General features: G+C 60.0%; 1 protein-coding gene across 1 annotated transcript; it reads right to left on the reverse strand.

Annotated features, from left to right (window-relative positions):
- Positions 1-288: 288 nt before the first annotated feature.
- Positions 289-9,263, reverse strand: BESB_065120 (GYF domain-containing protein; the record flags this gene model as incomplete). Its single annotated transcript, XM_029364907.1, has 10 exons — positions 289-459; positions 905-4,314; positions 4,605-4,808; positions 4,933-5,039; positions 5,328-5,394; positions 5,525-5,701; positions 6,023-6,145; positions 6,654-6,950; positions 7,327-8,020; positions 8,454-9,263. The coding sequence occupies 10 exons, from the start codon at positions 9,261-9,263 to the stop codon at positions 289-291; spliced, it is 6,060 nt and encodes a 2,019-aa protein (XP_029218490.1).
- Between the last annotated feature and the right edge of the window lie 3,763 nt (positions 9,264-13,026).

A 13,026-nucleotide genomic window follows, 5' to 3' on the forward strand; every position in this document is an offset into this window, starting at 1 on the left:
ATATGTATACATATATAGTACATATGCATACACAAATTTACATACAAATACATGCACGTGCACACACGCCCCCAGGGCCACCCCAACACAAGCGAGGCCCACACAGCCATGCACTCTCTCTCTCTATTCATATATATATATATATATATATATATATATATATATATATATATATATATATATATATATATATATACGCATGTAGGCCGAATGCGTACAGACAGAGCTATGCCATTGCCACGCGCATGCAGCGGGAGGTCTGCAGCGCTCGCCGGCGGAGCTCAGTCACTATATGTGCATGGGCTGGGGCTTGGGCGTCGTCGAGAACGGCTGCTGAGGCGGCGGGTACAGCTTGTTCAGCGGAATGAAGCGATCGGCGCCGCAGCACCGCACCGGCAAAGCGGGGTCGAAGTACCCCATTGCATTCCACATCGCCATTTCTTCGCGGTGAAACGGCCCCTGAAAAAAAAAACACACGCACAGCTCATTCTGCATGAACACTCCGCACTGACCCCCGTCAACGATGCCAGATAAATGTATATATATATATATATATATATATATATATATATATATATATATATATATATATATATATATATATATATATACGTCTTATACATACACAGTACAAATATATATATATATACACGTAAATCTGTAAATGAAGACTGGGAACACACGCCTAAGGAACCTGGGAAGGGGCGCAAACTCTGAAATTTCACTTAGCCAAGCGACTCCCCCTCAGAAGAAACTGGATCAACTCCCAAACGCGCAAGCATGATACGTGGGGTCACGAAGGCGATACCGACGTCTGCATGTACACAACTAGACATCTATGAACCTCTGATAGCACGCTTTTGTTTATTTGAAATCGTGCCGTTTAAATTAGGGTTTAGGGTACCTGAATGTTTCCTTTCGGGTCGACATATTGCCAGCACTTGTCCTTCATGGCGTCGGGCCTTTTTCCGCCTCTCTCGCCGCCTGCGCTCGCAGCGCCGGCGCCTGGGCCCTGAGCGGCTGCGGCGCCGCTCGCGCCCGCGGGGCCCCATGGCTGCCCACTCCCTGTGTCGCCTTCGGGGCACGCGCCGCGTCCCTCGCGTTCCCCGCTGCTTGTCTGCGCTTGGGCTCCCCCTCGAGGGAGGAAGTAGCCCCGGCCTTCTTGCGGGAAGGCCCCCGCGCCGAAGGCGTCTCTGCGCTCGTCGCCGCCGCCGAAGGCGTCTCTGGCCCTGTCGCCGCCGCCGAGCGGCATCCGGCTCGGGTCCTGAAGGTACTGCGGCGCCGGCCCACTGGAGAACCCGGGCCCCTCGCCCGAAAAGCCTCCGGCGCCGGCCGCCGCGGCTGAAGAGAGCGACCCAGGCAGCGCGCCGTTCGCGCCTCCTCCTGCAGACCAGCCGCGCAGCACCGCCTCGCCGCCCGCGCTCAGCGCCGCGGGCCCGAATCCCGCCGACGCCGCGCCCTTGCTCACGGCCGAGTTCCGCGAATTGCCCAGCAGCTCAGACTCCCGCTGCGCAGCAGACGCTGCGGTGCGGAAGGCTCCAGCCGCCTTGCTGCGCTCCTCGCCCATGCCCTCGAACGACCCTGAGGCGCCCATGAGCTGCTGGCGGCCCGCCCCGCCGCGGCCGCCCTCCGAGGCCGCACTGCGTGCAGATGCGAAGGAGGAAAAGGACCCCGATCCGAAGGCGCCGCCGCCCGGCGCCAGCCCGAGGCCCTCCGCTACAATCGACCCCTGCGACGGCGCCGCGGACACCATGCCTGTCGGGCCCCCGCCGCTGGAGGACGACGAGGAGCCGCTCAAGTGGTGGTCGCCGCTGCTGTAGTGCGCGCTGTTCTGCGAGGAAGCCAGCCCCGAGTTGCTCAGACGCAGCTTCTGCAACAGCAGGACCGCTTGCTCCTTCGTCAGCTGCGGGTACTGCTGCGTGAGGGCCTCGACTGCAGCGGCCGTCACCGCGGCGAGCGAGCTCGGGCTCCTCGTCTCCTGGGGCGCACCGCGAGGCTGCGAGACTCCCGAAGACGCGGTGGACGCGCCGGGAGTGCTCGCCATCCCGGGGAAAGACGCAGAAAAGGCCCCTTGACGCGTATCACCCACCGATGCCTGCTGAGCGCCCGCGGCCTCCGCTGCCTTGCGACGAAGCTGAAGCGTCATGAAGTCCGCAAGGAAACCCGCGTCGCTCTGCGGGTGAAGGGCGGAGGAGGCGCCGCACCCCACCCGGCCCTCGCCGCCGCTCAAGAGCGACTCCCCGGAGAAGGACGAAGAAAGGAAAGGCGGCGGGAGGCCCCCCTGGTAACTCGAGTTCGAAAACGACCCCAGGCCACTTCCTGCTGCCCCGGAGCCGCTGCCGCGCATCCCCATGGCCGCTGTCTCCACGCTCCGCGGACTGTTGACGTTGCCGCCCTTCCTCGCGCCGAGGTTCAGGCCCTGCCCCTGGAAATGCTGCTGCATGTCCTTCGGGTGCGCCTGGGTCTGCATTGGGAGTTTCTGTTTCTGCGCCGCGGCCTGGAGGAGCGCCCACACAGCTCGACTGCCCTGGGCGAACTGGACAGCCTCCGCCGTGTTGCCTCGACGCAAGTGCTCTAGCAGCTGCATCACCTCTTGCGCGTGCGTGATCGAGCTGGCTGCGCTGCCTGCGCCAGGCCCGCTCGGGCCCCGTCCCTCCGAGGCGGCGCCCGCCAGCCCGCCCCCCTCGCCAAGCGACCCGCTGCGAGCCATGAAGGCCGCGAGGCCCTCGCCGCTAAGCTGGCCCTGCTGCCGCGCAAACTGCTGAAGAAGCTGCTGCTTCAGCAGCTGAGAAGACGCCACCGACGAGGCGCCTGCGCCTCCTGCCATCCCTCTCTGTTGCTGAACTCGCGACGCGAGTTCGGCGCAGAAGGCTGCCGCGTTTGACGCAGAAGATCCCCCTTGGCCCGCGCCGCCAGGCGCAGCCCGGAAGTGTCCAGGCACAGACGCGCTCCCTGCTCGCCCGTCCCCCGCGCCTCCGCTGCCCGCTTTGCTCTGCTGCTGCAGGCGCGCGAGGACTGCGCCCAACGCTGCCTGGGCGTTGGCGACGGCCGCCGCATTCGAGTCGGCCCCGTGGGCTTGCCCGAAGCCGCCGGCCGCCCCGCCGGGCCCAGAGCCCTGCGCGCCCGGGCCTCCGCGGCCGTCCGCGGAGACACCCCCCAGCGAGGAGAGTTGCTGCCCGCGGCCCTCCTGGTGCTGAAGCACGTGCAGCGCGCCCGGCGGCACGATGTTGCGGAAGGCGCGCAGCAGCTCTTCGTAGTGTGGTGGGGCATTGGTGTGCGATGCGGAAGGGCCCGGAGCCTTGTTGAAACCCGAGGGGCCGGCCCCCCCGCCGACGGGGACTGTCCCCGACCGCCCCGGCGCCGCGGCGCCCGGCGGCGAGGCGGTGGACGGGAAGGCCCCGGACGAGGCGGCGGACGGCGGGGCGGGGTCGGAAGACGACGACCTCGAAGAAGCTGAAGAAGGCCCTATGACTCCCGGATACGAAGACGAGAGCGGTGAAGGACCCGCAGCTCCTGAGGAAAGAGACGAGGGGGGAGACGGTCGGAAGAGAGATGAAGAGTTTGAAGATGTCAACGCCTGGAGGAACGACACGCTGCCATGCCCGTGGAGCACGCGCTGCTGAGCAGTGGAAAGCGCTTCCTGAGCACGCGCGGCGCGCGCGCCGGCCTCCTCAGGCAAGGTGCCTGCCACCGAGGACGACGTTTCCGCTTCTTCTTCGTGGCAGGCGATGCCTTGTTGAATCTCTTGCTTCCCTCCCTCCGTGCCACCTGCGTCCAGGCGTTCGCTGTTTGCACTTTTTCCTCCCTTTCCTTTTCCGTCGCGCTTCCGCTCCTGGCTGTGGTTGTCGCCATCCGCAGCGCCTCGCGACCGACTGAGGCTCGCCTGCGCGCCGGCAGACTCGCCCCGCGGCGAGCTGAGGCTGGACACCGACGCCGGTTTCTCCTTGTCCTCTTCGCGGTCTCCAGGGGCCTTCGCGCCTTCAGAGGGCACTGGCGAACGAGAAGACCGGCGACTCTGTTCGGTGGAGAACGTCGAAGACGCCGATGACAGCGAAGTGCCCTTGCCCCCCTGACTGGCCCCGGCTCCGCCGCGGGTCGCGGCCGCCCCTCCACTCACCCCCCGGGCCGCCGCCTCCGCCGGCGCCGGACTCTGGGCTCCAGCTCCACTCTTCGTACGACCCCGGGCTCGCCCCGCACCCGCAACTGCGTCTGCAGCTGTCCCCTTCGACGACGCAGTTGTCCCTTCCTCCGACGACGCCTCCGGCCCCGACCCCGCCGCCGCGGCAGCCGCAGCCGCGCGACTCTCCTCTTTCGCTGAAAACAGAACAAAACCGCAGACCAGTAGAGGATGGAGAAAACTCAGCTGCCGTCCCGGTCCAGGGCTGCTGTCTTCACAGGAACCGACACCGAATGTAGCAAAAACTGCTAAAGAAAGCAGAGCTCGAGCTGCTGCATCTCCGCCAGCAAAGCAGCAAGCAGAGGCGGTAGACTGTTTCTCTTGCTCAAGCGCCTTCGCCGTCCCTGAAGTCAACGTCCCCCCTTCATCGCTCTTTCCGGGTTTTTTGGAGGCCTCGCGGGTTTTTCTGGCTTCACTCGGTTCTCACCATGAAGTCTCCAGTCAAGCAGTCCGCCCCAGTCTCTCTCCGCCTTCTTGCTAGTGCCTGCCGGCGCGGTGGAGCCGTCGGCCGCGATCGGCGCGGCACCGGACGCGCCGGCAGTCCCTGGGGTCCCCGCGGCCCCGCGCTTCTTCTTCGCATCCTCTGGCTTCCTGCGGAGTTCCTCCGGGAGTGCACTCTCGTCTAGCTCACCTGTTGAAAACAAAGAAGGGCGACACAGAGACACTGGGCGATCCTGAAAGCCTATTCTCGGCGTGCGGCATGAACCAGATGCACACGCATGTGTGCGCTGCATGCGCGAGGCCGTTAGGCTTACCTCTCATGACCCTCGCCAGAATGCCCTGCGCATTCTTGGGGCGATAGAATCCCTTGCTCGTCTGCTCCAGGGCAAGTTCGTTGCGCTGCGGCGCGGGTGGCGGCGCCCTTAAAGCATAAAAAAAAAACCAACACACAACAGCAGATACAGAAAGGCACACATCATGGTAACACTCGCGCCTGCCGTGTCCACCAGAAAAACCGTATATATATATATATATATATATATATATATATGAATAGGTAGGTAGTGATGCATAGCGGACACACAGTTCGTGCTCATATAGACGCCAGAGGCGGCTCCACAAAGCGGGGATTTTGTCTCCGAGGTCGCAACCGGCGACGCGTATGCTAGCTGAGCGTGTCTCTTTGTGGAATGCGGGACTGGGGACTCACAGATCTGACTCGGGCTTCCACGCAACTTTATACAACTCCTCGAACTTGACCGATGCGATTTCCTCCCCTGCAGCGAAAAGCACACCGCGGACACAAACGACATTCGACTCTCTCAGGAATGCCTGCAGGGAGACTCCGCCGGCGCCCGTCCTGCCCTGCAGCTCCTGCCCTCATGAAGAAGGATTCGCGAGGCTCACCTTCGTAATCGAATACGCGGAAAACGTTATCGACCTTCATGCGAGGATAGGTGGAGGCCGTCAGAAACAAGTCGCCGCTGGGGGCCCAGAGACTCTGCACGGTGCAGGCCGCGCGCCACTCGGTGATCAGCGACATGCCTCGCACGTTGCTGTCGCGGTACCAGAAGCTGAGCTCGCCTGAAGACGAAAAAGCGCCCGCACACGCCGCGCATCGCAATCGCCAGCCCCCTCAGATCGCAGCAACATCTCCACCAAACGCAGCGTCCTAGGGAATGTATATACATCTATTAATGCTAGATCCATGTATCTAGTTGGCTCACTGAGTACTTAGGTTCCGACCAAAAGAGTTCACTAACGGTACCACCAGCCTGTAGGAGATCGCGTCGGTTCTTGGGAAGACGACTTCCGAACCGCCAGTATCGCCGGTGCACTGAAGACTGCTCACACGCCGCGGCCGAGAAGCTCTCTCGCAGAAGCGAAGTAAAAAAAAAAACTCACCTGCGAGGTTGCCAAAGCCGCCGATGGCGACCATCTGCCCAAAGGGACCCCAGTTGATGGTGTTGCGGTACTTCGGCGGGAATGAAAATCGAATGTGGCAGTGCTTGTCCAGCAAGTAGATATCTGAAAAGAAAATCGAGCCACCTCAAAGCGCGTGATCCTCTGCTCCCACACGTATATGCGTCCAAACATATATATATATATATATATATATATATATATATAGGGTTTAGGGTTATATATATATATATATATATATATATATATATATATATATATATAGGGTTTAGGGTTTTATATATATATATATATATATATATATATATATATATATATGTGAATACGCAGGCGTCCAGGCGCACACGCGGGAGCTGGGGCTCTACGCGCAAGCAATTCCTGCACGAATGCCCCCGACACCGGGGCGATCTCCGGCGCCGCCAAAAAACGCACCCGCCGTGTTGGGAATCGGCTCGCACGCCAATGTTCGAGTTGCACAATTCGAAACCCACGCGCATGCGGAAAGTTTTTTTTTTCGCTACGCTATCTCCGACAAGTTCGTACCGGCCCACACTCCTCCGCCGCAGGCCCATGAATCGGGAAGACCTGTCCACGCGTGTTTGCGATTCCTCACCTGAAGGCGATTTCCCTTCAATGAGGACAAACTCGTCTCGCGTCGGACTCCACTTTGCATCTTGCGCGACTTTTTTGCTCAGCTTTTTGACGAAGCTGGTTAGGTTCTGAATCGCGTCCGCGAACCGGTGGACCGACGCTGCGGCCGCCTGAATCGCGCGGAAGTGAGGCGACGAGCTCCCGCAGGAAGACAAAAGACTCTCCATCTCCGCGCGCATCTGCTGAAGTCTGGCTACCTCGTCCAGCGGCGGCTCGCGGCAGAAGTACCAGCAGTCGCCCACGCCGCCGTAGTTCTCCCCTGCAAAAAAAGGAAAGAAAGAAATATGTGAGCGATCCTGAAAGCCCTTCGGTTTCCTATATCCTCGTCGGCACAGAGAGAGAAGGACCGAGAGACAGGACTGGGCGCGAACGGAAGCACAACGAGACGCGGAAAAGACACATAGCGGAGCCGCAGCCGCACACAAGGCAGCACGACCCGCAGCAAGAAGACGCATGCGGTGCAGCGAGGACGCAGCATCAACTCGACACCGCGCGCAACGCTAGAGGCCTTCAACACCGGGGACGCCCCAGAGGGGCGCAAAGGTATCTCCTGCCGCCCAGTCTGCACACGAGAAGAACAGTTCAGCTTCTCGCAGAGGGCGGCTCATGCCGTCGGTCGACGTATGTTTCCTTACCCGCCGCGTCGACCGTGGTGTTGGCCATGACGATGAGTCCGGTGCCCGAGGGACTCCAGGCGAGTTCAGCCGAGTCCGCGACGGCGACAACCTGCCTGACGACGCACCGCACGAGGGCGCGTTCGAAGGCCTCAACGTCGGTGCTGGCTGCGGCGAGGGCGCCCTTTACTTCTTCCTCGTCGACAGTGTGGAAGACGAGCTGCTTGCCGGCGACGTCACGCTTGGCGTCGGCCTCTGTCTCGCTGTCGCTCTGCGCGGCCTTCTTCTTCTCCGCCTTCCCCCCCCCCACCAGGCCGGCGTTGGGGTCGGACACGAGGGCGGCCGCGGACTTGAGCGCGCTCTCAGTCTTCTCGAAGTTCGGGCGCTGCGCCTGCAGCAGGTCCTGCAGCGCAGTCTGCGGGTTCAGCGTCCAGTCGACGTCGCAGCTTCGCGAAGCCGCAGCCTCCGCCGCGGCGGCTGCGACGCTTGGGATCTGGAAGACGTAAAACTGCGCAGTCTGCGGATTCGGCGTGCTCAAGCCCTGCGACGCAACACTCGAGAGCGTCGGCCCCGGCGGAGAGGCCGCTGGACAGAAGGCGCCAATCATCAGCTCCTGCTCCAACTCGGGCGAGAAGCATGGCGCGAGCTCGATGTTGAACACGCGCGGCACCGCGAACCGCAAAAGCATCTTCTTCAGATCATGACCCGCAAACACCTGGTACAAAAAAACCGACACAGACAACAGCCGACACACGTAAACAAAACAAAATCAAAGGACGAAGCGAGACGAAGCTGGGAGATGCCGCCCCACGCCTATCGCCCTGACACCGCCACAGACGCGCGCGAATCCTGGCGGCCACCCCTCGTGTGAACGCGGAAAATGTCAATAAAATTCAGAATACCCACAGCCTCACATGCACTCCACATAGCCATTCTAATATGTATCAATGCATATATGGTAGATAAAATGAGATGCGCACGCACACTCGGGCCCGGCTGCGGGCTATCTTTAGGCATCTGAATCCATCCACTGTCGCGCTCGCGTGCGCGTCACATCGGTTTTCCCGGCAGGCCTCAACGCCTCCGCTACATGCAGATTCTTATTCGCAGCGCAATTCTACAGTTTTGCATAGAGTATGGTGTCGCACCTGGATGCAGTTTCGGGAGGCGATGCAGCAGAAGAGTTCGTCGTCTCTCCACTTGAGGAGCGGCCACTGAGATCCAACGAGTCTGCGGACGTAGAAGGAGGCAACGATCGCTTTCGTGCCGACGTTCCAGACGAAGACGTTGTGATCTTGGCTTCCGACCTCGTCGTCGCCCATGGCTTTCCGCTGATTTTCCACGTTGTAGAACGCGACGAGGTATGTGCCGAGCGGTGACCACTGCAGGTACTTGGGCGGGCTCTGGCTGCTGGCGGCCAGTGAGCCCTCGGGCAGCCGCAGTGCCAACTGCTCAATCTCGCTGATCAGCGCCTGGCTGATTTCTTCCCGCTTCGCCTCCTCGTCCTCCTCGGCCTCTACTCCGCTCCCTACGCCACCCGCCCCCCCCTTCGCGGCCTTCGCTGCGGCGCCCCTTTCGCTGCAGTACGAGGAGGGCGCGGCGGGCCTGTTCCAGAGCGCCGCGACGTCCTCGACGGCCCAGGTGGGGTGTTGGAAGACAAGAAGGCCCTGTTCCTGCGAGACGATTGCAAGCCGCCGGCCGCAGGGGCTCCACGTTGCCTGCTGCATCCCCGTGCGGTGGAACAGCTCGACCAGCTTCTTCTTTCCCTTCTTGCTGTCGGGCGAGGGCGCCGTTAGCACCTGGAAAAAGCGCAGGCCGCGCTTCTCCTGAACGAGAAATGTACAGGCACTCTTCGCGCACAACCTCTCCTCGCCCGCAGAAGAAACCCCCACCGCCTTTCCGCCCCCAGGCAAACTGCCCCTCGCGGCGCCCCCACTTTCTGCGACTGGCTGATCCATCGCGAGACACAAACCCGAGAGGGCAGAGAGGGGGGCGTCGGAGGAGGCGGAGGGGGTGGGTGGGGGTGTGTGAGGTAGACGCGCAGGGCGAGCAACTGAGGAAACCCGACGCGCGATGCAGCAAACCCCACACAGACAGCAGAGTGCCGCCGAAGAACGGAAAGTCACGGCCCCAGAGGGACGAACGCGAGAACGAAAACTGCAGCAAATTCGCAACGAGCCGAGGCGCATGCACACACCTCTGGACGGGCGAACGCCGAGTGTACGTACACCCCAGAAGAACGGGAAACAAGGATGTGTCACGGAAACGTTCACAGAGAAAACCCGACAGTTTCTCTTGGAGACGTGAACGAAAGTGGCCGCAGCGACGCCCGAGAGAAGCGAATTTGAGAGAGGCGAGCGAGTGGGCCGACGTCTCTCCTGGTGCGAAGAGCTCCCGTAATGCGATACAGGAGAACCGCAAGGTCTGCAGCAGCCCGCCGCAGAAGAATTTGAATCGAGGACGACCGGCGACGGCTCCAGGGCCGTCGATCTACACACCCGGCTTTGAACAAGAAAATTCGCGACTCTGCAGAGAGGAGTCCAAGACGTTGACGTTTTAAAATCGTACAGTGGAGGAGAACCCGGTGGAAAAAGATACATGCACAGCTAAACATGCGCGAAAGCGTGCACGTATATGCGCAAATATGGCTGCGCTACAGGGACGCGGAAAAGGCTGCCTGCGAAAAAGGACCAACAGACCCCCTCTGCGCACAAACAGATACGAACACAGGAACCGTCAATGCCCCACGTCCTGTGAGCTTGCTTCCTCAAATCGCCCTCCAGAGACAGGCAAAAGTTGCGCCGCACGCGTCGAAACAGGATACGCAAAGGAAAAAATTGACGGGGCTGCGCGCTCCACAGAATTGGAAACGGATCTCTCGCTGCGCAGGCAACTGGAAGGAGGCGCAGATCGGCGTGTATCTGCCGCGAAAAAGACGAGTGAGAGGATGCAGAGCGCGGGAGGAAGGCCTCGGACGGAAAAGCGAAGATGCCTTGTCGAACCTTTGACGAAGACTTGAAAAATGAACTCACGGCAAGAAGAACGTGACGCAGCACATATACACCGGGCTCGAACGGTCACTGCGACACCTGAGCAAGAAAGTCTAACCCAAACAAGGATGCGGAAAGGCGATTGCCACCTGCAAGGAAATGTTTCCACACGACCCTGTAGGAAGGGGAAGCTCGTTCAGTCAGATCCGATGAATCTGCCACGGCGTGCCGCGCCGCAGCACTCGCAACGCACCGAGATCTCCAGCAAAGGTCGGGTGTATAGACACCTTGTCAGCAGCTCCGCCGGAGCTCCTGCAAAAAAAGGCGATGCTTCGATGTGTAGTGTCTTTGAGAGAAGACTTATTCCTCTGTTCGGACAGCCTTCTTCTCGAGTCCCTGGGCGACAAAGCAGCCCTACACGGCGATGATATCAGCAAACACCCGCGAGAACTCCTTTTGGAGTTACGGATGGGGAACGGGGGACGGGGAGGCAGGGGAGAGGAGAGTCACAGAACGAGATGCCCCAGTGTAGCCAAGAAGGCGGCGAACGACGTGAGGTAAAGACGCGAGACGAGCGCGGAAGAAAATTCGCTAGCGGCCGGACCTATGCACCAGCGCACGTGAATCTGTTTGAGGTTTTCATTGGAGAGCTTGACGAAGGATGACTGAGATAAAGTGAAGCACAACGCGAAGGTATGTCTATCGCCCTTCCACTGCGCTGCATCAATGTCTGCGGAGGCTTTTACCCCGCCAGAAAATCGTACAAGACCGCACGCGGCAACTGAATGCGACAGAGAGAGTGTGTGGAAAAAGAGAAGCTCTGTTGGAAGGCAACTTGGCTTTCGTTCGATGAACGGCGAGTTCCGCCGCCTTCGCCGAACTGCATGCGCGGACGAGCAGCAGGTGGGGCACGTCCCGTGGCCTCGAAATTTCACGAAATAATTTTCCCGAGGGTGAGACAGAAGAAAGCCGGAAAAGAGGAGGCGGTTGGGCGCGCCTTTCGGCAAAAAACGTGCCCTCGTTTGGGGAGAAAACGGACCCGGCCCGCGACGGCGGTGTGACGCGGAAGGCCTGCTTGCTGCAGCAACGACCTCCCTGGCGGCAGCTCCGCGGAGAGAGCAAAGCGTGGAAAGGACAGAGGCCAGACTTTCTTTCAGCCCTGGTCAGGAGCGCCAAGGGTGAGAGGAGACAACGCCACAGCGAAAAGCAAGAAAACGCACACGGGAAATCGCCGAAAACGCGAAAAGAACGACAGGGAGACGTCTTCGACCCCAAAGAGAAGCTGTGAACGCACGCCCGAAGCTCTGCCTCACGGCTTGTGTCGAGAAAAACAAAAACAGTGACGCCACACTCGCTCAGTTTCCTTCGTGGACGGGCCGCGAAGAGTCGTCGGTCGAGAGGGGAACGAAGCCCGAAACGAGTTGGAAAGACAGAGGAGGAGCGCGCCGAGGCGACATACGGAATGAGAAGTCGCTGAGGGGAGCGAGTCGTGAAAGTGACGAAAAACAAACAGAGTAACGGGGCTGAAAGGAGTTGTGGACGAGTACCCTGGAAAGATGACGAGGCGAGGACGGTGACGCGACGTGAGCCAGACAGCCCAACACACGCGCCGCAAGAAGAAAGGAGCATGTAGAGAAAAATTAAAGGAAGCTGCAAGAAACAGAAGCGGTAAAGACGCCCCGATGATTTCTCCTCGCCCTCGCCCGCGAGGTCCTCCCTCCTCCTCCCTTCCCTGTATTGTGCGTTGTTGCCCGCGGCCGGTGCTGCCCTCCTGCGGCGTCGGTTCTCTGTGACGCGCAGCGTCGATTTTGCCTGAAATTCCTTTTTCTTTGCTTCTTCTGGATCTCTCCAGCGAGAAATTTTCACGGGGCGCCCCGAACAGGCGCCGACTTCGCTACTCGATTTCCGCTGGCGCTAAGCCTCCGCGAAGCACCGCCCGCCTAGACTAGATTACCCATATGAAAAGAGTCGTGTGCCGCTTCTTGGCGACTACCCCAACGGCGCGTTCTACGCGGACGCCACGGGCAAACTGCCGTGTCGGGGTTTAAGGCCGCCCTCGCCCTCTGGATGGGCCTATGCGACAGTTGAAAACTGCGAGAACGAGAGCGTGCGTGATGGATTTTTCTCACAGAAACGACTGTGGGAACGTGTAGACTACAAACACCGCGGCGGGGCGCCGTGCCCGTCGTCGTACCCAACACACACAGCGCAGCAGCTCTCGAGGGACTCCGGATGGGGTCCTTCGTTTTCACGATTTTTTTTCGCTAGCGCAAAGTCATAACTCCTCGTACCTTACAGACAAAAAACTTAATAACGCCTGTAATGGAATTTGTAGGACTCAGGGCGCCTACCTGCGGTCTACGCGCTGCCAGCGGCCGGGCGGAGCCTCTGCGTTTTCCGCAAGTTACACAACGACGTAAAGAGCTCGGTCAGCAGTTGCAAAGACACAAAAGGGCTCACACTCAGTCAAAACAACGCAATTCGCTTTTTCTGTCGTGAAGCCGTAGATGCAACGTGGAAATCGAGGCCAGACACGAAATGGGTGCCTACCAGTCGCCGCACACTGTGCGTGTGCGCCGATTGATGCCAGATTTCCTTGCACAGAGACACGCAGGGAGTTCCTCGTCTCAGCACAGAAGTGCTCACAGGATTTCCGAGCGAGGCTCACGAATTTTATTAGAGTTCCAAACCTGTCCGAAGTCGCAATGCGAATCTCGATTCAGTTACCATG

Source organism: Besnoitia besnoiti, chromosome VI, assembly GCF_002563875.1.
Source record: "Besnoitia besnoiti strain Bb-Ger1 chromosome VI, whole genome shotgun sequence".
Lineage (NCBI taxonomy): Eukaryota > Apicomplexa > Conoidasida > Eucoccidiorida > Sarcocystidae > Besnoitia > Besnoitia besnoiti.